General features: G+C 40.7%; 3 protein-coding genes across 3 annotated transcripts; 1 reads left to right on the top strand and 2 right to left on the bottom strand.

Moving 5' to 3' along the window:
- Positions 1 to 812: 812 nt before the first annotated feature.
- Positions 813 to 2,522, bottom strand: LOC140934142 (uncharacterized). The gene has a single exon (XM_073383818.1). It carries the CDS (start codon positions 2,517 to 2,519, stop codon positions 813 to 815), a length of 1,707 nt encoding a protein of 568 aa, XP_073239919.1. The 5' UTR covers positions 2,520 to 2,522.
- Positions 2,523 to 6,415: 3,893 nt separating this feature from the next.
- On the top strand, positions 6,416 to 7,733 carry LOC140934899 (uncharacterized). Its single transcript, XM_073384461.1, has one exon. It carries the CDS (start codon positions 6,416 to 6,418, stop codon positions 7,319 to 7,321), a length of 906 nt encoding a protein of 301 aa, XP_073240562.1. The 3' UTR covers positions 7,322 to 7,733.
- A 3,984-nt stretch (positions 7,734 to 11,717) lies between these two features.
- LOC140935663 (rho-related BTB domain-containing protein 1-like) lies at positions 11,718 to 18,749 on the bottom strand. The gene is made up of 3 exons (XM_073385234.1): positions 16,481 to 18,749; positions 14,385 to 14,607; positions 11,718 to 12,352 (listed from the first exon to the last, which is right to left on the bottom strand). The coding sequence occupies exons 1-3, from the start codon at positions 17,915 to 17,917 to the stop codon at positions 12,060 to 12,062; spliced, it is 1,953 nt and encodes a 650-aa protein (XP_073241335.1). The 5' UTR covers positions 17,918 to 18,749; the 3' UTR covers positions 11,718 to 12,059.
- Between the last annotated feature and the right edge of the window lie 4,939 nt (positions 18,750 to 23,688).

Below are 23,688 nucleotides of genomic sequence, written 5' to 3' on the forward strand. Positions count from 1 at the left end.
CCGTTCAGTCGTAGCGTCTCGCCCCAACTCGGCGGTGATAAAAGCACGGCGACGGAAGCGGGATTGGTTGCAAATGTCAAGTTCTGCAACGAGGTCTCAGCATCGAGATGCGATGATCGCGGTCTCAGTACGACGGCAGCGGTGCGATCTGCCGTAGGCACATAAGTGACCGATGCCGTCGCATTGATGCATTCGCCGTTGTCGAAAGTGATATCCCTGATGAGGAGCTGTTCCGCAGACGAGACGATTAGCGCGCAGTACGTGGGCCCCTGCGGGTCTACCAACACGAAGTCGCGAGTCTTTTGTAGCACGAGTCCTTCGAGGCACATGGGACGGAGCAGTACTCGATGCGTCGAAAGTCGCAGTGCGCGGGAAACGGTGGCTCTCAGATTGCTCTCGGGGCACGCGATGGGATTTCGATCGGGAACCCGTGTGACGATCTCGTCATCTGGGGCTATCCACAGAGTGACGGAGGTGCTAGGATCTAGGGTGAGCGTATCGCCGGCATGTCCGGCGCACGAGTCTGCCTCGCATTTAAACGTTTGTGGTTGCACGCCTATTGCTGCAGATATGACTTGCAATGTAAAGAGTAGGTCGGCGACCGACATGACTTGAATTATATATGTGTGTATGTATGTATGTATGACAATAAAATCATAGCACGTCTGAAGAGTCTTGTTTCTTAATGTGTAGCCGCTTCGAGATTTGGAATAAAAGAAATCATTGTTTTTTAGTACAGAGTTTTATTCATCGATACCATGTTTAGAATAAAATGACATGCCATTGCTAGTTTATTTCTTGCGACTGACTCTTTAGCTGCTACAGGCTCTCATGTGATCGTCGAGTAAATGGATGGGAAACATCCTTTGGCAAGTAGGGCACTGCAGTTCGTTGGATGCTTGCACTCTCGGTCTCGAGGGGGGTGCTTGGACAGACTTGCGACATTCTGCTCGAGGTCTGAATGCACCTACTCCAGTCGTGGCCGATGAGTATCCTTGGTGAATCCGATGAGTCAGGTCCAGGTAGTTCTTTTGGAATCGTTCGCACTCGCCTGCCAAGCGGTGATTTTCTTTTTTCATCGCCTCGAGATCACCGGCTGCCTTGAGTTTTTCTTGGCGTTCCTTCTTAAAATCGTCCTCGTAACTCTTGAGGGCCATCTGCGCTAGCTGGAGTTCATCTTGCACTTCTTTCAACTTTGCCTGGAAGTCATCGCGCTGTCTCGTAGTTTGCAAAATGTCCCTCTGAAGTTTCGCCACTTTTTCGCGTTCGCACTCGACTACCTTTTTCAGCGCCTCGGGATCACCTGCTGCCTCGCGTTCCTTCTTAACGTAACTCGTGAGGACCAAATGCGTTTGTTGGAGTTCATCTTGTACCTCTTTCAACTGTGCTTGAAAATCATCGCGCTGTCTAGTAGTTTGAAAAATATCTCCCTGAAGCGACGAGAGTTTTTTGCGCAGGCTTTCCACCAGCTTGGCATTTTCTTTCGATTCAGTCGTTGCCTTTTCCAGTTCGCCTCGGAGGAGATCTTGCTCTTCTTCCATTTCTGTCAACTTGTTCCTCAGCATTTCCGTTTCGCCTTCGAGAACCGACTGCTTGTTCTCCAATTCTTTCCCCAAACGATTCGTTTCTCTTTTTGCGTCTTCTAGTTTCGTCATCCCCTCGGCCACTTCTCCATCTTCGACTGTCTCTCGAGCATCTTCATGGCGAGCGTCACTCTCGTCCTGGCCGGCGTCGCTGGCGTCGTCCCATACACCATTCAAAATGTCTCTGACGTCTGGATTTGCCTCTGCCACGCTGCCAATCGCCTCTTTCAACCGGCCGACGTTCACCACTTTTTCGCCCTTGTCAGAGTGTAGCTTTTCTTTCATAGACTCATTCTCTGTTACGATAAGTTCGCAAAATACTTGTTTTGCTTCCAGTTGCCTTTGGAGTTTCGTCACCTCCCGAGTCAGACGAGTGTTTTGCTCCTTCAGAGCGTCCGTGTCTCTGTCTTGGATGGCGGTCAACAGACGCTTGAGTTCCTTCACTTCCCTTTCTCTGTCATTTCTTTCGCCTCTCAACTTCATGATGATCTCGTGGAGCTCGCCATTTTCCGTGGCCAAATCCACTCCATTTCCGTATTCGTTTGAAATGCGTTCCAAGTTTAATCTAAGTTTGGTATTTTCTCGGGTGAGCGCCTCGAGGATCTTTTTCGATACTCCGGGTGTAACGATGGCTCCTTGGGACGATACTCCTTTCTTCTCTAGTATGAGACTCAACTGCGTTATTCTATTCTCGGCTCTTGACAGGGTTTCTTGCGTTCTTTCTAGTTTTTCCGCGACAGAGTTGAGCTCTTCCTTTTTTTCTTGTAGCTGTCGAGCCAGATTTTGGATCCCGACGAGTCGAGTGGACCATTGACTTTTCTCTCTGAGCAGCTCCGCCAGCGTACAACGCATGCGGGTCATCTCCGTCGCCAAGGTCGTCACCTTGCTCGTCTCTGCTTCGTTGTCCATTTTCTTCGGATCTGCTCCGTCTTCCATGCTTCTTCTCACTACAACTAAGAGATCTCGAATCGTTTGCGCGTTTTATGGTGTTGCGATGAATAGACGGGACTTTCCCTTGGTGACGTCACATCCACGTTGTTCTATAGTTCGTTTTTAGCCCATCCACGTCATAAGATGAAGTTTTTTCTCTTTTCCCTGGGACTTTTCGAGGGGAAATATACCGCGTCAAAAGAGGAAGTAAGATAATAGTTCCTTTTTTGGTTTGGGTGGAGGGTGGATTATGTTTCATTTCGTCATTTGACGGACGGGACATTTCGTGAGAAATATACCGTGTCACTAGAATTTTCCAATTCTTTTGTTTTCCTTTTGGGCGGAGGGGATTATTTTTCCTTTTCGTCATTTGAAAAAATAAGATATAAATAAAAAAATAAAAAATTCGCATGTCGAATGCTTTTGAGACTTTTCGGTGGACGTGAACTTGAATAAATGGTCTCTGGTAAAGTACGTGGGTGAAGCCGATGTAATATGACACGATTACACCCACATTAGTCATGCGCGGGTTTGAGGGTTCTGGAATATCTATAACCATGGCAACCAAAAATATGGCTAAAAATAAAATCATATGACCCCCATGACCTTCCAAAATAACCCATTTAGACTCCGCCCCCAGAGTGTCACGCGTGACGTAGATGCAATTGACAAAAGGGAGGGGTAGGCCGGGAAGCAATTTGTCGCGTGACATCTTTAATTGTCAACTTTTACCATGGGAGGGGGAAGTAAAGTGACAAAACTTCATGGACCAATCAAATCGCTGCATTTGATCACGTGACACTAAGACCCCGCCCACATTAACTCTCTATCTCTCCGCTCTCGACCAATAGGATTGAGGGATAGAGAGGTTAAACATCAAGCTAAAGGAAGCGAACCAAATATGATTGAAACAACAAGGCGGAAAGAGAAGAACTTACCATCCAAACAGCCGTGGCAAATTCTTAAAGAATGCATGTACAGCATAAAGAAAATACTGTAGTGAAGAACAACACCCATGATCGCTGCCTTGTTCGCGGAACGCAACTCTCCAGAAAAGTCGAGTGCATTAAGTGCGGTTAAGCTACAACGGGGATGTAACTTATACTATACCGGTAAACAGTTCCATATAGACCACCTGTCGCATTTTAACATTAACGTCAAAACTTAAATTATTCTTTTTGTTGATGACATAGTTTAACAATCGTTGGAAACATTTTACTAATATTTCACAGTTAACACATACATATGCACAAACAGAGACAATTCCAGATCTATTGAAGATGTAGCTTTTCCAGCGTTAACTGTGCTCTCGTTAATACTGTCTTTAGATTCCTACAACGTTTTTGGTAAACAAAATTTGGCATAAATTAAAGTTGAAAGGTTTTAATGATCTTTAATAACTCTGTTTCAAAATATTAGGGCCTAGCCTGATGGGCCATTGTCGCCGGGCTTTCTCAGACTTGCTATGAAACTTCTTGATATGAAAAATTGGGTAAATTGAAAAAAAAAAGCATCTATTATTCAAAGATAAGTTAGCAAATTTTAATTATTTTTTTCTATGCAAATGTTTTTAGAACAGAGTAGTTAACCCTTTCACAACTGAACTTAGTAAACCGCAATTAAATCTTAAATTGAGGTGGAAAACAAACGTTGCTATAGACAATGCTCTAATAAATAATGAAAAGATAAGCAGGTCTTGACTGGACGATTCCACATTCTATTTTAATACACTAGAACATGATTAGCTCCGTGGTTGTCTACTCAATGGTACCAACCACGTATGGCCACAGGCATTCCAAGCTTTTAGCTCGGTGCGTTTTACATGGTCCTGTGGCTATACATTCGAGTCCAGCTTAATACGAACGTTTCGTTATAACGGACATCTTTCTTTGTTCCTGGGCAAAGCCCTTACATTTTAACCCGCTTAATAAGGACACTTAAATCCTTTTTTCTAAGCGTCAGTATGAAAATCGCCGAAACCTTCCCTAACGTATCACTATCTACTGCAGCCTCAATAATTAATTTTAGTTCTGATATTCTGGTCTTGGCTCAGGACTTCTGAGTTTTCATTCTATGTATACGTAATTAGTGATATCCTGCGTAACCTCGGTTCGTCCGTGGCGCTGGGTAATTAGTGACGACCTGATGCTATCAAGCCGTTTAAAACTCAATAAAGCTACTGGACTGTATAAAAATAGTGCACACCTGCTCAAGGACTTTGTCCATGCACGCCTTCGCTACCACCTATATATCGCCATAAAAGGGACCTTTTCCCTCTACTTAGAAAAATTCGAGAGTTGTACCCTTCATTCTAAGTTGTACCCTTACATAAGAAAGGTAATAAACATCTTGGGTCAGTTTCCATTTTGCCTACTTTTTGCAACATCATAGAAAGGGCTTTCAACACCCAAATCTATGGAAAGAACGAGAAAACATTAAAACGGTTCAGTTTCAAACATGAATTGCAATACTCAGTCTAACCAAGCTACAGTATCTGTAGGAGTTGCCAATGGTATAACCCGCTATTGTTTATATTCTATGGGAATGATTTGCAAATGTCCTGGAGTTTGCTTTATTGTTACGTGTATGCTAATGACTCTGTTTTATATTGATATATCCCCTTGAAATATATAATATTTCAAAAACTGAATCCAATACGATTTGAACTGGGACCTGGCAAGTTGTGATAAAATAAAGAATTCGCAGCAGGCAGTAATGCAAGGCTTGATAGAAATGACTCCACTACTATTTCATTCTTCAAGTATTCGTTCCTTTCTTTGGGGGGGGGGGGAAGCATGGCGTTATGAGATAACTTTTTCCTAAGCTACCAGTTCTACACAGTAATGCTGCGCGACTTTCTAAATTATCCCCGCGCTTCTGAAAGTGACGCTTCTTAGTGAAGATTCAACTGAAAGTCTCTACATCGAGCTTAGTTGCTTGAGTAAGTAGATACAGTCGAACCCTGTCCTTATAAATAATTTTTAACGGGTCATGTTATTGAAGTAAACAAGCAAACTCCTTTTGGTGAACAACTGAAATACTAGAGAAATATTTAAAAAAAAAAAAACATTGCTGTAGTATTTCTAACGGGCCACCGAGGCCATATAATCTAGTAAACACGAGTGCTACTTAACTCATCGCCGCTACACTACAAAACACACTGGCTCCGTCACGTCACATGACTCCAGACTTCCCGCGCTAGGGAGGTTAAGTTCCGGACGTACACTACAATCGCTATTACTAGTTTCAACGCAGACTACGTCCTTTGGTTTGCACTTATTACTTAATCAGAAACAGTTCTCTGTGTATTAAACTCATTTATTACTTTAAAAAGTCAGCAAATGACGTCTCCACTTCATTTTATCCCATCTACCGTAGCACTTAAACATCGAAATGCTGACATCCGAGGATAACTGCAGCAGAGGCAAGGATTAATACACGACAGAACACGATTGATAACAAAGTGTCATATTATCGAGGTTAAATTCCTCCGGTCTGAGAATCTATTGATTGTAGTCAGGAGCCTATGGCTGTTGGAGTAGAAAAAAGTAACCTTTGTCCGCTTTAACAGGTGTCCGTATTATGGGTGTTAAAATGGAACGGCTTTGTCCAGGGACAAACAAAGCTGTCCCGTAAAAACGAAGCATTCGCATTAAGCGGATCAAATGTCCGCAAAGCGGGGCTCGAATGTTTAGCCGTAGGACCCTGAAAAACGTACAGTGTTCAGGTAGAGCTTTTATGAGGCCAGTCCTTTGGTCCGTCGAAAATTAGAACGGTGGCGTCGGGAACGACGAAACGCGAGCGCATAGAGCTTGGGTAGCCTGTGGCCTGGTAGGGTTGGTCCCAGTCCCTCAGCGGTCAGTAGAGGTGCAACAAGGAAGCGTCTTCTTTTACCTCCAAAAATGAAGTTGGCATTTCCGCGACTACATGTGGATGCATCGGCTGTTGCCGGACTTATTGAGTGGTATTGCAATCGACTGGGAATGAGTGTCATTAAAGAAATAAAGAGTGAAAACGAGCTGATACACTGGGTTGGTTATCAGAACGCGTCGCAATCCGCGGTGGTAGAATTTCGCTCGTCGCTCAAGCAATCTACACCACCAAAGTACTACAAACCGCAACCATCGTCTGATGTTTACTGGAAGATAGGATTATCACTTGCAGATGTAGACACTGCTCGTTCAAAGCTTGTACGTCAGGACGTGGAGGTCACTTCTCCAAGACAGTTCCGGGATATCGGATACATGTGCCACTTAAGCGACCCATTTGGATTTTCACTGGAGCTGCTGCAACATGATTTCCAGTCTAATTTTAGTTTTGAGCGCGTACAAGCCTCTCTTGAACCGAACCTGGCGCTTGGGCAGCAAGCGCACATCGGGCAAATCACTCTTCGTGTTTCTGATATCAATCGAAGCCTTCAATTTTACCAGTCTACACTAGGTATGAAGTTACTGTCAATACAGAGCATTCCAAACATGTTCAACCTATACTTCTTAGCCTGTACAGACGAGAAGGCACCTTCAGATGATGTAAACGCAGTGGAAATCAGGGAGTGGCTTTGGAAAAGGCCTTACACCACTTTAGAGTTGCAGCATTATCCCGATACGGACCGGAAGTACAACACTGCAGACTTGAACCATGAAAGTGGCTTTACTGCGCTCGCGTTTATAGTTCCTGCACAGCGTTTTGAGGAGCTTAAAGTCTCATCTAGTGTGGAGGATGTGGGAAAGAATTATCCAGAATACAATTCCAGTGTTCTAGAATGCAAAGACCCTGACGGTACAAGTGTGTTGTTTATTTCAGATTAGTGAAGGTGTCTTATGAGCTACACTACAGCGTCTTAAGGATACATGTACAAGTATGTTATTCATTTTAGGCAAGTGACAGTGTCCAAAGGATGACACCTCCTAAATTAGAGGTCCTTTAGTGTGGGCCATGACCTGGCAGGAAAAGCAGATCTTAGTCCCAGAGGGGGTGGGGGTACTCGACAAAGTTTTATACGGGTTGGCTCAGCCCTTTTAACTGCAATCAGGGTTGCCACTATCAGGGAAAAGTAAGGGAAAACAAAATTTTTTCAAGGTCAGGGAAAAGTCAGGGAAAATCTCTCAGTGAAAAGTCAGGGAATTCTGTTTTCCCGTTTATAGTTCTAAAGTTTTCAAGACTTTGATGTGTATTTTCTTTTGGAAAAGATGGAAAGTATGCTGCAAAACAAGCAAAGCGATCAATTTGACACTCTACACCTGACAGAGTTGTGGTCAGTGGGTTTTGTCGTGAGTGCTTTCTTCCAAATTCCTTCTTCCTCTTTCCGCTTGGCAGAAAGAGGTTGAAAACGGTGTATGACATTTGCAGACCGCAGACTGCAGACAGCAGACCGCATGAGGCAGCAAGACTGTAAATTGAATGAAACCAAAAATATCACAATAAAGGTGGCGTCATCATCAACATTACCTTGTTCCGAGAAGTAAGGCCTAGAAGGGAAGTTTTATTTTTATTTTTCATGCAAATTACACCGACGTCATTCCTAAAGGAGCTGTTGGCTGTTCTTTTCGTATTGAATTAGAGCAGAATAATGTCTGCCGATGTCACAAACTTGCTCATGAATCCATCGCAACTGTCTAGCAATTTAGCCTGCACCATAGACAAAACTAAACTATGGTTATGTAAGTCTTTCTGTGAAACAGCACCGGAATCCTTATTCTACGGGGGCCCCAATCTATGTACTAGGACTTGACTATGAGCAATGATTTGCCTATTAATTTTAGAAATTCAAAATGCACTTCTGGTAATTCGTCAAGTCCAGGTAGGATCTGTTCATTTTAGATTATTTGGCATATCCCTGTTAAATACTGCTAAGATGAAATACGTCATTTAAAAGGTGTTAAATGTCCTTGATCTATCCTACGAAGTGCTCGCAATCTAAAAACTTTTTTTACAGAAAACTACTATTTAGACAGGCATTAGGGGGCATTGCTACTTGTGATTATCAATTCACAATAATCAAAGAAGAATAAAGAATAAACGCAATTAGTGATATGCCGGGTGAGTTGATAAAGGGTTGGTAAAGAATAGCCAACAGCATCTTAGGAATGAGGCCATTGCAACTTTGTGCAAAAATATCAACCTCTTTCCTAGGCTACTTTCTCACTCTCACACGATGTTATTTGATGACGTCGCCTTTATTAGGAAGATTTTTGGTGTCATTTAATTTACAATCTGCAATCTGCAGTCTGCGGTCTGCAGTCTGCAAATGTCATACACCGAGTGAAAACTGTTTAAAGGTCAGTGAAAAGTCAGTGAAAGTCAGGGAATAAACTTTCTGATGAGTGGCAATCCTGACTGCTGTACATGCACTGTCTTTAAGATATATGAATAAACCTCAAACCAGGACATTTTCTGAACTTTTTCACAGCCGTAAAATCCACCTGTTAGTCCTTTTGTGCCTTGTTACAGACCAGAATAGACTTTCAAAAAAGTCCTTTGTCATAAACTTCAACCAGTGAAATCCCTACCCTTTCATACAGTCATGTATACCTGAAGCCTGAAAAAGGTGCCCCTTTTGGGTAGAGCCTCCCATTATAGGTCATTATAGGGAGTTCTCCCCCCCCCCCCCCCCCCCTGTGGGATATCAGGGGTGGGTCCAAGAATTGTCACATAGTGGGGAGTCGGGTTCGAGTATGCTCTGATGGGTGCATTAATGGAGGAAGTTATGGGACTCATCTTGTGAAACATCATGAGTAAAATGCTTGGGCCTTTTTGTAACCAGACAGTTAACCTGAAGACAAAATCAAGGTCTTTGTTCTGCCCAAACCCAAAAGTGCATTAATGTTAGAATTTCCCTTCAACCTTATTTGCAATTGAGCAATGGAGGGGTAGGGGAGAGAAGGAATTCTCCTCCCCCGTCAATCTTCCATTTCTTTTACTCTCGCTCCAACTTTCGCTAAATAATTCAATTGGAAACGTTTGCTACGTAGACTATGGCTTCTTTAACAAGCCAACTACGGTGCATACTCAGATCTTAGGGACCCAGAACAAGGATTTTGTCTCTAGCCTGCATACAGACTTAACCAGAGGTTTAGTTTCATCTGTGGCACAGGCTACAGTTCCACTGAAAGCATGTACCAGTAGTTAGAAAAATGCTGTTTATACGCAACAATGACCAGTCAGTTTTGTTGTTAGAAATAATTTAATAGATCACCAACACCACTTGCCTAGGATAATAATTTTATGTTATTATATTAATTTTTTAATGACTATGAATATATCAATCTTATTTGTATAAAGATGAATCAGAATTAATAGCGTTCATTGTTTTACAAATATAACAAATATGTGTATATAATTTACTTCTCATAATATGTATTAGTAAAATCCAACTAGTAGTCTATTATCAATGCCGTGTTCTGATTGGTTGAGCTACTACTAGGCTATATGTTATAGCCCACTGGTAGCGAAAAGCATGGGCTTTAAAAACCAAAACAATGGCGGCTGAATCACGTTTTGCTAGCTCAAGTTGTTTTGTCTCGATATTTTGTCTTGATGTTTAGTTGGATTTTACTAATTAAATTATTCCTCTTGCCCTCATGGCCTCTGAGTCAATAGCCCATTCTGCCTTCCGCCTTATGGGCTATCGACTCAGAGCCCATTCGGGCTTGAGGAATAATATTGTTAATTAATTACCTCAAGATCAACAAATAAACTGTTATGGGTACATCTTCTCATCACTGCTCTGTGTAAGTTTTACTTACAATGTTGTTGTATAGAATGAATAATAATAATAATTATATTGATTCTGATCGACTCTTAATAGTAGTTTAAACACACTTCAATAACCAGCTCATTTTTCAAGGCTGAAAATAATGTTGATTTATGCACACGCACCTTGGTTATTAAAATGAAGTCAATAAAGGATAATGCCTATTTTGAAATAATATTTAAGCATCTGGTGTGTGTGTGTGGTCCTTTTACAGGATACAAACTTGAGTGACACAAAATTAATCTTTTGTTGAAAACAAGGCTAACAAGCCTACAGTATTCACAGTCCCTTAAGCAAAAACAAAGTTTACAACTTTTAAATGTGGACACACTTCTCTTCATCCAACCAACATACAATGTAACTGCAAACTATAAAATCTCAACAATGGCTTTAATGGCATTGTGTTTTCTACCATGGATAAATGTTATTATAGCCAATCCAAGATGACAGCTAGCCAAGCATACCACAACTTAACCCCATTCCCCACATGGTTCCACTAATCTCCTGGATGCACATGAGCTCCCCTGTACAATAGTCTAGAATACAGCCCTAAATTTATTTTTCCAAACATTTTAAATTTTGTAGCTCGCATTATGGTTTGTGGCCCCATTTTTTGTGTATTACATCAAGGGCAAAAATAATTTTCGTAACATGATCAGACCAACATTAGAACACAACTTAGGGGTTGGGTTGTAATGGCGGTCTAGTGAATTAACAATACTTGATGGGGCTGGGGACTGGAAAAGAGAAAGACCTCCGAATCTTTATCTCAAGCTTGGCTTAGTCAAACTCCATACCTTTAACTATGAAAAACTAATGACCTTGAAGCATATTTGTCTGTACTATAAATACTGCTAAAACAAACACTATGAAGGTTATTATGCCAAATGCTTTTGTGAAGCTGTTGCAATGTATGGAATTGAATAACTGCAATTTTTGCAATGCATTCTTTTGTAAAGAACCTCGCGTCACAGAATACAGCAAATATACAGTTAAGTCTGCATCCCGTACTACAGTAAAGAATATCCAAATGTATTTTGTTGTATAAGAGACTAATAATAAAATTGTAAATGCATCTTAAATTTTATTTCAACACTAATACCTCTTCTGTACCTCAAATCCCCAACAATGCAAATGGGAAACACAATGAATGCTACTGATAGTAAAACTAAGCAACTCACTGTATTACTTCATGTACCAACTCCCATGTGTGAGTGTCATGTGGGTGGATCAAAAACTTTGATCTCACACCAACGCTCACCTGTGGACCAATTTCTCGTGCCTAGAAATACATTAACTGAGCATGTAAATGATTGTAATTTTCAGAAATCTGAGATTATAGTACTCTGTATTCAGGAATAGATGATAATAATAATAATAAACTTTCTTGACTTTTATCTCTTGAGAACTTTGCAACTCTTCATAATGCCTTCCTGAAATCTTCAGAATGTCTTTGGAGGTATTCCAAAGTCTTTGATATATATATATGTGGGTCTTGGCACTCTCAAGACAAAAATATCACACCTACATGTATGACTCCAAAAAGTTGGCCAGGTACAACTTATCAAGGCACAGAACTCCAAAGCCTTGTGCACCAAGTCAAGTTTAAACACTCACAAGTAATATGACACACTTGCAAGCAAAAATAATCTAAAAATTTCAAAAAATCACTAAACTCAACAGGTACACATACGCCGCTAGAAAACACCAAGGCATCACATGTACGATGTACATGCAATACTTGGCTTTACCAGTGCCCTCAAAGCATCAGAAGTCTTCTGGAGACAGGATGTTCACAAGCAGCTGCACTTCCTCTTGTGCCTCACATGTTTGTGTGACTTGCGTAACTTGTCTGCAGCTTTCTCATTATCCAGTTCTTGGACAGCCTTTTGATACCAGTCTGCCTCCAGAATATACCATGGTGGGGGCCAGCGTTTCTTCTCTATGGCCATAAGTGTTGAGCTGTCAAGGTTCTTGAGAGGTTTGGGACACTGGCTGTAGATGGCATTGTAGTGTGTTGCAATGAAGTGTATGCACCACGCTTCTAGCTGAGATGCATTGTGAATCTGAGCTTCAAGAAGATACCCTGAAGACATGACAGTCAAATAAAAGAAATTAAGAAAGGAATTACTTCTAAAAATGGTAGTCTGCAAGCATTCATAATTTGAGGGTAAGGTAACTTACTTATTTCATGTATTAACTAAAACTCTTACACAATAGCCAGACATGCTGGTTGTGCTATTTGTCAATATTGGACACATGCTGCCCCAATATTGACTACAAGTAAAGGTCTAGTAAAAATCACAATCCCCTTTCCAAACAACACACTCCCTTCCCCCTCCCCTCCCCAACCCCAGTTGCCACTAGCCATAGTCAGGCCCTTACGCTTGTATATTTCATAATATTCACTTCCTGGATCACATAAATTAATTTGTGAATAAATAAAACTTCAGGCAACATGTCAAACTAACCCTCTCTATCATGGCAGTAAATCATATCACAGTCTAAACGTGTATCATCACCCAAAGAATTTCCACTTGGACAAGTTCACTAGCTTAATCCAAGGGAAAAACACATTAATTAAAAGCATCAATCATCAAAGATTTAATGTTCTACCTCATTAGTAGTCAAGTATTCGAGGCAAAAAAATTATTCACCTAGGTTTAAGACATAAATTATATATCCTGTTTGCACAAAAATTGTGTGCTGAAACCTTCATTGCAGATAACAGAACTGAATTATTTTGATACATTGTTAATATATTCCCGACAGTAGTGTCATAAGTAGGTGGAACATTCAAAGAGGATAGATGGCACAGTTTTGTTCCTCAAAATATCTTCAAGTGGTAACTGTTCATCAGTAGGATGTCTAAAATGTGTGCAATTCCACAAATGCACACACGGTCATCCGGGTGAGTATGATCCTGAACAGCAGTGTGTAAAGAAAGTACTGTCCGATAGCCTGGGGTTAGAGGATTTTGTTATCAGGCTAGTGACTCTTGCTCTTACCTTGCCCGATGGGAAAGTGAAGGTTTTTGAGAATTCAAATTACAGAAGGACTGTATTCGAACCTGCTCATCAAAAAGCTTTTATGGCTAGTTAAAGTGATGTTTGGGCTAGTACAAGCTAACTACAGCTAGCCCGAATGGCAAGCTGTAAAAATGACTTTCATTGCACCCTGAACAGGGTTTTGACAGCGACACATGGTCTGAAATAACTTTTTGATATGGGCAACAGCTAGCAACAAAATAAATTTTTCAGTTGCCAAATATTTTTTCTTGCTCTTTACTGCTCTTTTCACAAACATGCGAATTCTGAAGTTCAAAAGCCAACTGACGATTGCTTTTTTTCGCTGCCGTCAATCATCTTAACAGACCTCTTAGGAAACAAAACTTTACTTTGACGGGTTCAAAAGGCCAAGGTTTGTGATTTGTGATTGGTGGATTTCGATCCACTTTGTGTGTTTCCGTGTTTCAAGGTTCGTTGCTTGTGATCATAATTATGATTGACGGCAGCGAAAAACGCAATTGTGAAGGCGGCTTTTGAACTTTAGAGTTCGCATCTTTGTGAAAAGCACAGTAACAATAACAAATAAAGAAAAACAATGTTTCAGTTATTTTATGTTCCAACATCAGTCTGGTATCTTGCTTAATCGTGTTAAGAATTTCTGGTTTCATTTCAAAAAATAAACCATTCATAGGGAACAACTATTTATTCTCTTTAACCCAATTTACATCTAAACTTTGAATTAAATCTCCAGAGGTATCCACCATAAACAATATAGCAGCCTCAACAGCCCCAATGCAACTGTTCTGGACAGGAGACATAAATAAAATACAGTTGTTAAGGATATCATCTGACATTTCCACAAGCTGTGTGGTAGTCATCACTTTTTTTATTTCTCATCATCATCAAATCTTTTTTATTCTGATGATGACTAACCCAAAGGTTGTCAAAATACCAGTTGCCGTCAACAACAGCGCTATTCATGACTACACACAGCACACAGACAATTATATTCTACCCATTCCGGCCAGTTATTGTCTATATTCACACTGTACTCAGTAACACATTAATTTCCAACACACATGCAGGCATGCACACAGACTTATCCCTTACCAATAATATCCTCAGCCACAGCCATTTCATCAGTTGCCATAGAAACCTGAAGTTCTTTGACAATGATCTGCTCACAAAGAGCAACAAGCCTGGGCAAACAGAAGAAGTTTGCCAAAGCCATCACAACAATGGTTTCGTCCAAATTTAGGCAAGGGCACTGGCCAGTGTATAAATATTCAAGGACTCTCAGGAAGGCATCATAGTTGGTATCCTTGAATTCCACCTAAAAAAAGGCAATTTTAAGTGTAAAAGGCTGCATACTAGAAAAGATATTTGTGAAAACACAAATTCAAACATGACTATATCTACCTCCAATAGTCATGTTTAACAACTAATAGAGTTGAAAATAGCTTAAGACATTTTATTGCCCACTGCAGCAACAAACCAACTCACTCTCTTTCCCATTATCTCACTTATGAGATAATCTACATAGAAAGATGATAAAACCACAGGAAATTTACTGGAAACATTGATAAGAAAAACAGGCCACATTCTTGCAGCCCCTTCAAAATAAAAAAAACTATATCTTTATCAAACAATAAATTGTGCTCAATAATTTGTGCCTGGTTACCAAGCAGCAAACACAAACTACAACTGAACAACAATTAAAAACTGCTATCCAGTTATTCTTTGAAGCCATAAGGTGAAAAATCAGTATTAATACAGCTAATCAAAATCTAGGGCGTGCATTTTACAAGGGTGCACATTACAAACTGGTAAACTTGGCATTAGGTTGTAATGTGAAAAACATCCCATAATAGTGATGCTAAGTCTTCCACAAGTAAATTAACATATTATTAGCCCAAAATCTGGGTATGGCTTCAAATAAATCTTTAACGATTAAGGTCAGTGTAAATCGCAGACTGTGGACTATTGTTTTCACCATGCAAATGCGAACGTGACAATAATAGTCCCATTGTTTTCTAGGCATAAAAACAATAGTCCGCAATCAGTCCACAGTTTGCGTTTTACACTGCCCCATAATGATTATGCATGTGAGTACTAGTGCCAAAATTGTGGAACAAGAACAAAATTTACCTTTCCAGTTTTTTTTCAACTTTTGATATGGACAAGTTCAGGAAAATCTGACTACTTTGATGGGAAGAGAGGTCACTCAGCAACTGAGGACGTAAAAATACATCCTCATACAAATGAGAGCACTAAGAGTCCATTTGTTTGAGTTGGCTTGAATTATAAATTAAATCTGGTCGTTGAGAAAGGTCTGGCAGTAATAATTTATAAAAGGCCGCTGATAAGTTATATTCACTTCGCTATTATTGTATTTAGCTCAATACTTTTTCTGACATGGTCGCTAAGCCACGGCAACAAAGAATGACTGGAGAAGCACCAGTTGAAATTTGCGCTGATTGGGACTCTGATGTAAGCGATTTTACAGCAAAAGTGATTGGAAAAAGGAAAACCGCTCTGAGGAGTCTTCGCCGGAGGAAAATGTTGAAGAAGACCAAGGTGAATCTTCAAACAATGGCCACCAGTCGCCAGGTGTATTTTACTCTGGTAGGGAAGGGATTAAATATGTAAAATTGCCAGGTTTGAAATGATTTGTTAAAAAGTAACAAAGGTATAGCTACTCAAAGTCACAAATTTCACAGACCTTTCTATTGTCAGGACATGCCCCTCACTACATAAATGTCTGTAAATTTTTGTAACTTTGTGGAGCTATATCTTCACTGATTTAACCCTTTAAGCCCCAGTATCAACATACAAATTCTCCATACTGATCTCCATACATTTCCTTAAAGAATGAGTTGAGAGAATCTGATAGAAGATCAAGGCATTTTTACTTGGGTGATCATTTTATTAATTCTCATAACTTATCTCTTGACAATGTATGGATATTGTTAGGAGAAAATTGATCTTGGTCACTATTGGGACTTACAGGGTTAAGACTCATCAATTACAAACTTGGCAAGTTTACTAATTTTAAGGTGCTTTTTCCAGTGGTGTGAACAGATTTTCCCATCTGGTCCACATCAAAAGTTGAAAAACCCTGGAAGGGTCATTTTAAAGAGTGAATTTGAGAAAGGTTGACATAATAAAAAAAGAATTGCACCATTCATTTGAAAAAGAATGCTCACCACTTGAACTCCACTTTCTTTGAAGTGCCCTGTCATGAACATGGCTGCCATCATTTCACACTGTGCCACAAGAAATGCCTTGTGTGCAACAACAACTCTGTCTTCAATTTTGAACACAATGTCTGAGAAGATCTGGGAATTGACAAGTTTCTTTGCAGAAGAAACCATTTCTCGCACCATGTTAGAATAAACTTCAGTATTCATGTACTCCATTCTGTTAATTACATTAGCAACATACTCAGCAAGGTGAACAATTTGAAGATTCCTAGCCGCTTCTTCAAGCTCCTCAGTGCAAACCTCCAGAGGAATGTTACCACTGTACAGAAATTCAAGAACATGCATGAATGTTCCAAAAGAAAGAAAATTGTCAACTGTGACTAGAACACTGGCACCACGTTCTTCACTGACCCAATTATTTCGGGAACTAATGGCGACAAAACCCCTGGGTAGACTTCCCGGCTTTCCAAACACAAGTGCATCTTGCAACACAAGCTTCTTTGAGGGTGCACCACTATTGGTGACTCTTAGTTCCCTTGCAGAAAACAGTTCTGCAAATGCTGGTGCAACAGCAGACAGAATTGCCCTGTGTGCCTTGATGGTCTGGCCCTGCACCAGAAACTCCACATCAGCACACGTTCCCAGATCAAGAAGCCTCGCCAAGTTTTCTTTATATAACAAAGGTAAATCGACACTCACAGCTGGGGAATCTGGTTTCTCTGGAAGGTATGGAGGTTGAAGTTGTGGTTTTAAGACCCCCTTCAGGTGAGATGACCAAAACCTGGTATGTCGCCGGGTGTTTAGTGCTGCACGAACTGCATTATCAAAAACATGATTTACACCCCACATGGTTACAACACTGGCTTCATAATAAGTTGCACCAATTTCCTTTGCCACTTGGCGCCCCATGTCAGGTGTCACAAGGGAACATTCTCGCATTCGCTTGGATAAGCTTTTGCTTACAGTTACACTTGTGCTGACTTTGACATGCTGTCGCCAGTCTGACTGAGTTCCCACCAAAACAATGGGAGTTCTTGGACAGTACTTCTTGATTTCACTATACCACACAGCATTAACATTTTTAAAGGTGTTAGGACTGTTGATTGCAAAACAGAGCACCACCACATGTGCATTTTGATATGCAAATTTTCGGTTGAACTCATGATCACCAAATGTGTCCCAGAGCCTTAGTGCTATGTCGACTCCATCAACTCTGAAGTTGGCACGATCTCTTATTTCTGGGGAGACGTGGTATTGGTCAATTGCAAATACTGTTGGAAAGTGAAGGTGTTGCTTTTGGGTGACCTGTGGTGCTGGTGTACCAACTCCAAAAGCCTGTGCACAAATGAGTCTGGTCTTTCCAACACCTGTATCTCCGACAAGCACACATTTAATCAGCTCACGAGGATGCTCTTGATCATATTCAATTTCACTCAACATTTTTTCGAAAATCCCACGCTGGCAAAAGGTGCTGTTTTACGTGTTTTAGTGTGTCAAAACTTCCCGTTCGCCCAGATGAAGAAAATTTTACTCTCTACCTCTGGAATGTAGGTTTGCCAGCTGAAAACAGCGTGATACAGCTGTACAAGGTTGTTTGCTCTAAAATGCCGCCTACGTAAACTGCGGTTCGCTATAATGACCTTCTTTAAGCTTATTAGAAATGGCGGGGAGGACGCACTGGCAAGAAAAGTGACTTTCTCAGTTTTGTGTGAAAACGCCTATTCAGGTCAATCAAGGTTCCTTGAAGCATAAGCATACCTTAGAACAACGTCTTCTGTATAAAAACTGTCTAGTTCAACAAATAGCCACCGGTTAGCATAGCTACGAGAACCTTGATTGCTGCGTTGCTGAATCGCGTGTCGTGATCAAGAAATAGCGATGTGATCATCAAAGCAGTCGTCGAAAATCAATAACGTAGAACATTCCAATGGCAATTATCGAGAAATTGGTGCCGTAGAAAGCAACCATCCACGAAAAAGGCCAAACTTCAGAGATAAGGTATAAGTTCAATCGAACCAAGGTCCTTATAAGTTGAGTCATAAAGGCTGGGCAATTTGACAATCAGCAGGGCTTAAAATATGCACTGTTGCTTAAAAATCCACTGTCGAATGATCCAGTATTTTGATGCGAACACACCTTTCCTTGACAAAAGGCTATTTTCTACGAAAAGGCGTAACCCAAACCTTTCACTTTCATCCTTTTGATTGATACTGTCTAACAAAACTTGAAGGAAATGTTTTTGTTGTGATGTTTGAGCTGATCGACATTCTTCCCAAAAAAACACCAATTGAAATTAAGAAAAATATCACGTGATATATATTAAAGATTTGCATTGCGTTGTATAACCTGAGGCTTACTTAAATTTAAACCTGTGTTTTAAAGTTGTCATTGATCCAAGTATTTTAAATGGTTTTTGTTTACGTCTTTTCATTATACTATATACAAGAGAACGAAAATATCGGACGATCTTAACGAGATAAAACAAGACATATGTTACAATATATCGGCCCTGGGTCAAGGTTTAGAGCGAAAAACCACCTTCGGAGAAAGGAAACGTGCCAAAGAAAACTAATACCATGTAACATGAACAAAAGTCGTGACTAAAAACGGAAGATTAGGAATGAATCTGGACGCCATAGTCATGCTTTGTCTTCCCTCCAGTAAACAGCCCAGGATTTCGATTGAAAAATCATCATTTATTCTGACCGTAACAGCTGTAAAAACAAAATTGAGTATTTAGTCTCACAGTGTCACCAAGCGTATTTGTTCTTAATTACAAAAGGCGTTTTTGAGCGACGCACGTCAAACAGGACTGAGGAGTGAGGCCTTTTCCCGTTTATTGTGCCTTGACGCTAACAAAGTTGTATTGCTATGATATTTTTCTCTTTCAGAGTCGATTTTCCCTAGACTTTGGGCAAAACCACAACCCAAGAATGCAAAAATGTCACTTCCGGTTTATGTGCGTCGCTCAGTGACCGGACGCTCCCTCTTTCGGCACGGATTCTTCTTTTTACCGAGTAGGTTCAATACATGTGACCTTATGTCGCGTAATTCGTGAGTGATCTGATAAGGCACGTGCGTCATAAATCGTGCATCATAAATTTCACCACACCTTTTCTAGACCTTGCCACTCTCGTCTCTTAAGGCCATTCTCTTTCCCAGAGCCCTTCGCTTCTGTTGGTCACGTGGTCTCGTCCGTTTCAAATTAAGGTATGGGTCGCACTTGGCAAATTTCTGGAAGAATTTGTTTACCTTGCGGTAAAAATCTGTCATCGGGACACATTGTCAAGTGCGACCCCAAGTTTTCAAGTTGGAAAAAAGTTTGAAAATCGCGAAAAACATCAAAGACGCCGTATTGCTTGGGTGGGGCAGGCAGATTTTGGAAAACTCGAGCTAAACAACAGGAATCACGGAGGTAAGTGTCAGCACTTGTCAACGAAACGTGACCAATTTGAAACACGATCAATTTGAATCAATCGTTGAAATTTTCCGACCTTCGCGTTTTCGTTTTTGACGGACGAGGCTACCACTACTTTTCGCCATTTTAACGTTTTTGCGAAAACTTTCTAAGGGGCGAGCAATTAATAAGCTTGTAATCCTTCGCTATTTCAACGTTTTTACGGGAACTCTCTACAGGCGAGCCAATTATAGTCTACCCAGGCACCGTTACAGGTTTGTTATTCTGCGAGCTAAATGCAGTCTTTGCAGCCAAGCACTTTATTTTCTTTATTTCTCCCATCCTCCTGAAACTGGGAAAGGAGGAAAACGATCCTACGCCAAATGACCGGACTACGAAGAGATAATGTTCTCTGGTATCTGGCCTACTTTAGTTCTTAATTTGTCAAAACAACGACAATTAACTCCCACTAGTAAATACTAGTGCGACCCTCCTCGATTTGACTAAAAGTTTTCTTTTCCGGTTGCGGTTTCGAATTTTCGTGGTTTTTTAGCCGGCAAAGATGAAAACTTTTCCCAAGTGCGACCTATGCCTAAGCCGAGTAGCTCTGGCGACAAAAGTAGTCATGCGCAGAAGAGGACGAAGAGCTCTGGGGTCGATAGGAAACACGCACGTGACAAGCTCGACGCAACGCGACAAAGGCCGACAGAAGAAAAGAACAGAACGTAGCTTGATATCAGAAGGAGGTGAGGGGGACACACTACCCTTGTCCAGCGCATCGGGCCGGCCCCCTTGGTGCTGACCAAAAGGTTTGCAGCCGTCTGGAATAGAGATTAGAAAATTTTCCATTTCTCACGACAGAATACATGCGTTGGTGTGAACACAACGCGAATTCCATGTTTGTTAACCCTTGCAACCTGACGCTGCCCCCTCAATATTATAAGGAAGAGAACAACAGCAACTTGCAAAAACTGCAAAATTGCCGGGTGGCAAAACGTTAATGAGCTCATACATTCTTTGTAAATTTTGGGGTTTTTCAAAAGAATTTCTCCGAAACTATTTTGTATATCGGGCACAAATTTTCAGAGAGAACTGAGATTGTTATTCTCTTTCAATATTCAAGAATTTCATTTTAGAAGCTTCATCAGAAACTAATAAGCCTATGCTAATGGGCAAAAAGTGTGAACAAGGATTCGCCTATAAGAAAGACGTCCTCCTGTAAAAGCAAGCTTTTTTGTAGTTTTAAGTTATTTAAGTCCTGAATGCCCTAAATGCACTGCTTAATTACACCGGTGAAGGTTAAACTTTTCGCAGGTTTAGCTGCCTGGGTATAGAACTCATAAGATTTTTGTTCGGGAATATCCGGTTTCTTTTATTTTTAACCTGGGCAGGTGAATTTTTCGGGCAAGTGAGCTAACTATTTTCTTCAGGTAATTAGAATCTTTCCATTAAAACTGGTGAAAATAGATGGAGATAGAGGAAAGAATATACACCTATCCCACCCCTCTCAGTTCCTGTCTCGTGTAACTCTTAAGCGCAACTCCAGGAATTCTTTTAGTGCTTCCCGGAAAACGATTTCACTGAGGGTTGCAATTTGATGTTTTTTCCATTCGATATACTAGATTCTTCTGGCACCAGTTACGCAACAATGGTGTAGGGCATTTCTTTACCCCTCATTCTGTCATTGAACTCCTCCCTTGTACTCAGAGATAAAGATGTCGAAATTTCATAGCATTACTTATTTACGACTTGATTTCCTTCTAAAGCAGGGGCGGATCTAGGGGGAGGGTGCAGGGGGTGCGCACCCCTCCCCTGAGATGACCTGCGGTTTTCTAATACAACTGGTATTCTGCAAAAAAAAAAAACTATGTGGTTTATTGGTGTTGAAGTAGAGCAAGAGACGAGTGCACCCCCTCCTAAAAAAAATCCTGGATCCGCCCCTGTAAAGGAAAATATATATAGTCGAACCCTTTCGCAACTGACTACCCAAAATTCGAAGAATTAATTAATAGTCGATTACGAGAAGCGCAGCAGACACACGTAGGAAACGATCTACAGATCTACTTTTTTGGTAAGCCGGTTTTTAGGCTTTTTAAGTTATGTGTAGTTTGATGTTGTCACTAAAAGTTCTTCGACTCGCATACTCCTGGTAGCGTAGTACAGACTGCGAACATCCTGGATCAGGCCATGTTAAGTGGTCACCTAAGAGCTGTTTAAAACAACAGAAAATTAAGAAACGGTCACCCTGTAAAGTGATCGAGGTCGCTTACGAGAGGGTCAATCTACAGGACTCTATCTGACTGGTAAAATGTCGTTGTTTTGATAGGCGATCGAACATATCGGAGGTGGTCGCGTATGGTAGATGGTCGCTTATGATAGATGGTGGCACCCAAAGGACACACTGGCCGCACACGTGAGTTTTCGAGGCTAAGCATTTTTGTTAGAATTTTGTTAAATCTTTTCTAGTGTCGTTTCGTTTTCGAAAGAAAATTTTGTAATCTTCGTGACGACTGTTGACTAAGAATAATGGCGTCAGGACAAAAAATAGCCTGCTTTTTTACTTAACATTTAGTATTCTGGGTTACGACGTTGAGACAATTTCTCTTTCAACAGCGCATGGTACCTGTACCCCAAGAACAGACAAGAAATCGCCCATGTTGATGGAATAGTGACGTTATCTCACTGGCTCCTGTGTGGCTTAACCGTTCATTTCGAAAATGAAATAGGCTTTAAATTGAAAAAACCGATTGATCTCATGCATACTATTTAGGAATTGACTGATCTGGCTAGACACTTTTAATTAGAAGTGAGATTCTCACTACGTCAGGAATGGTATGACCGACTCTTTCTAACAAATGGAAAACGCGCATTTAAGGTTTATGCCATTGGATAATGAGGTCAGAATTCCATGACTTTGAAGGTAACTACCCTGAAACCAAAGACCATGGCGGAAGAAAAATCTGCATTAACTTGAATTAACTTGTCAATGAATTTACTTGAATTGGTGCGTTGAAATTGCAACAAATACTCAGATATTAGTTTCCGGGAGAAATCCAGTTTACTTCAAGCAAGAAAAATTATTCAGACAGGACATTCCGTGACATTCGGTTAAGTTGGAAGAGTGACCGCATTTATTCAATTGTCCCATTAAGGGCGGCCCTAGTATGGTACCACCTTCACAATGACCCACGTGGTACCGAGGTAAGAATTTCAAGCGACTCTGTTATCTGGTTCAAAGACAACACCTTTCACAACGAGAAGACCTCCAACAGGATCAAGTAAAACCTTTCAAGAGACTGTTGTCTGGGTTGGTGAGTAGCAGATACTTCCAACAACACCGGTACATTTACTGTTTTCTTCGATGATTTGTGTTAAGTTACTTCCCTGTTCTTAATATTCTTTTTCTCCAAAGAATAGAACGATGCATACCCGGGGATGCATAAGCAAAGGCTTTCGCAAGTTTGTTTTCGTGTGTCTTAAGCGATACTTTTTTTTGGAAAACATTAATTTCATTGCGAGAGAGGCTTTCAGCGGTGGGGGATGTGTAAAGGTAAAATAACGGAAATGTATGTAAAACAAGAAGAACGATAAGAAAATTTCTACATTTAGGTGGCTCCGTTGTTATCGGGCGCATCGAACTATGAGGAACTTTGGGTCATAACGTTTAAGGTTTTTACCAACAGAATATGTTATAATGTCACAAGATGGCTGCCAAACTTTGCGAAGAACTACAGCTATCATTTGGCAGTAATAAGGAAAAATTCGATTTTACTTGTGATCAGCTTTTATTGATAAAATAAGTTTGTTAATGATT

Source organism: Porites lutea, chromosome 4 (assembly GCF_958299795.1).
Source record: "Porites lutea chromosome 4, jaPorLute2.1, whole genome shotgun sequence".
NCBI classification, from domain to species: Eukaryota; Metazoa; Cnidaria; class Anthozoa; order Scleractinia; family Poritidae; genus Porites; species Porites lutea.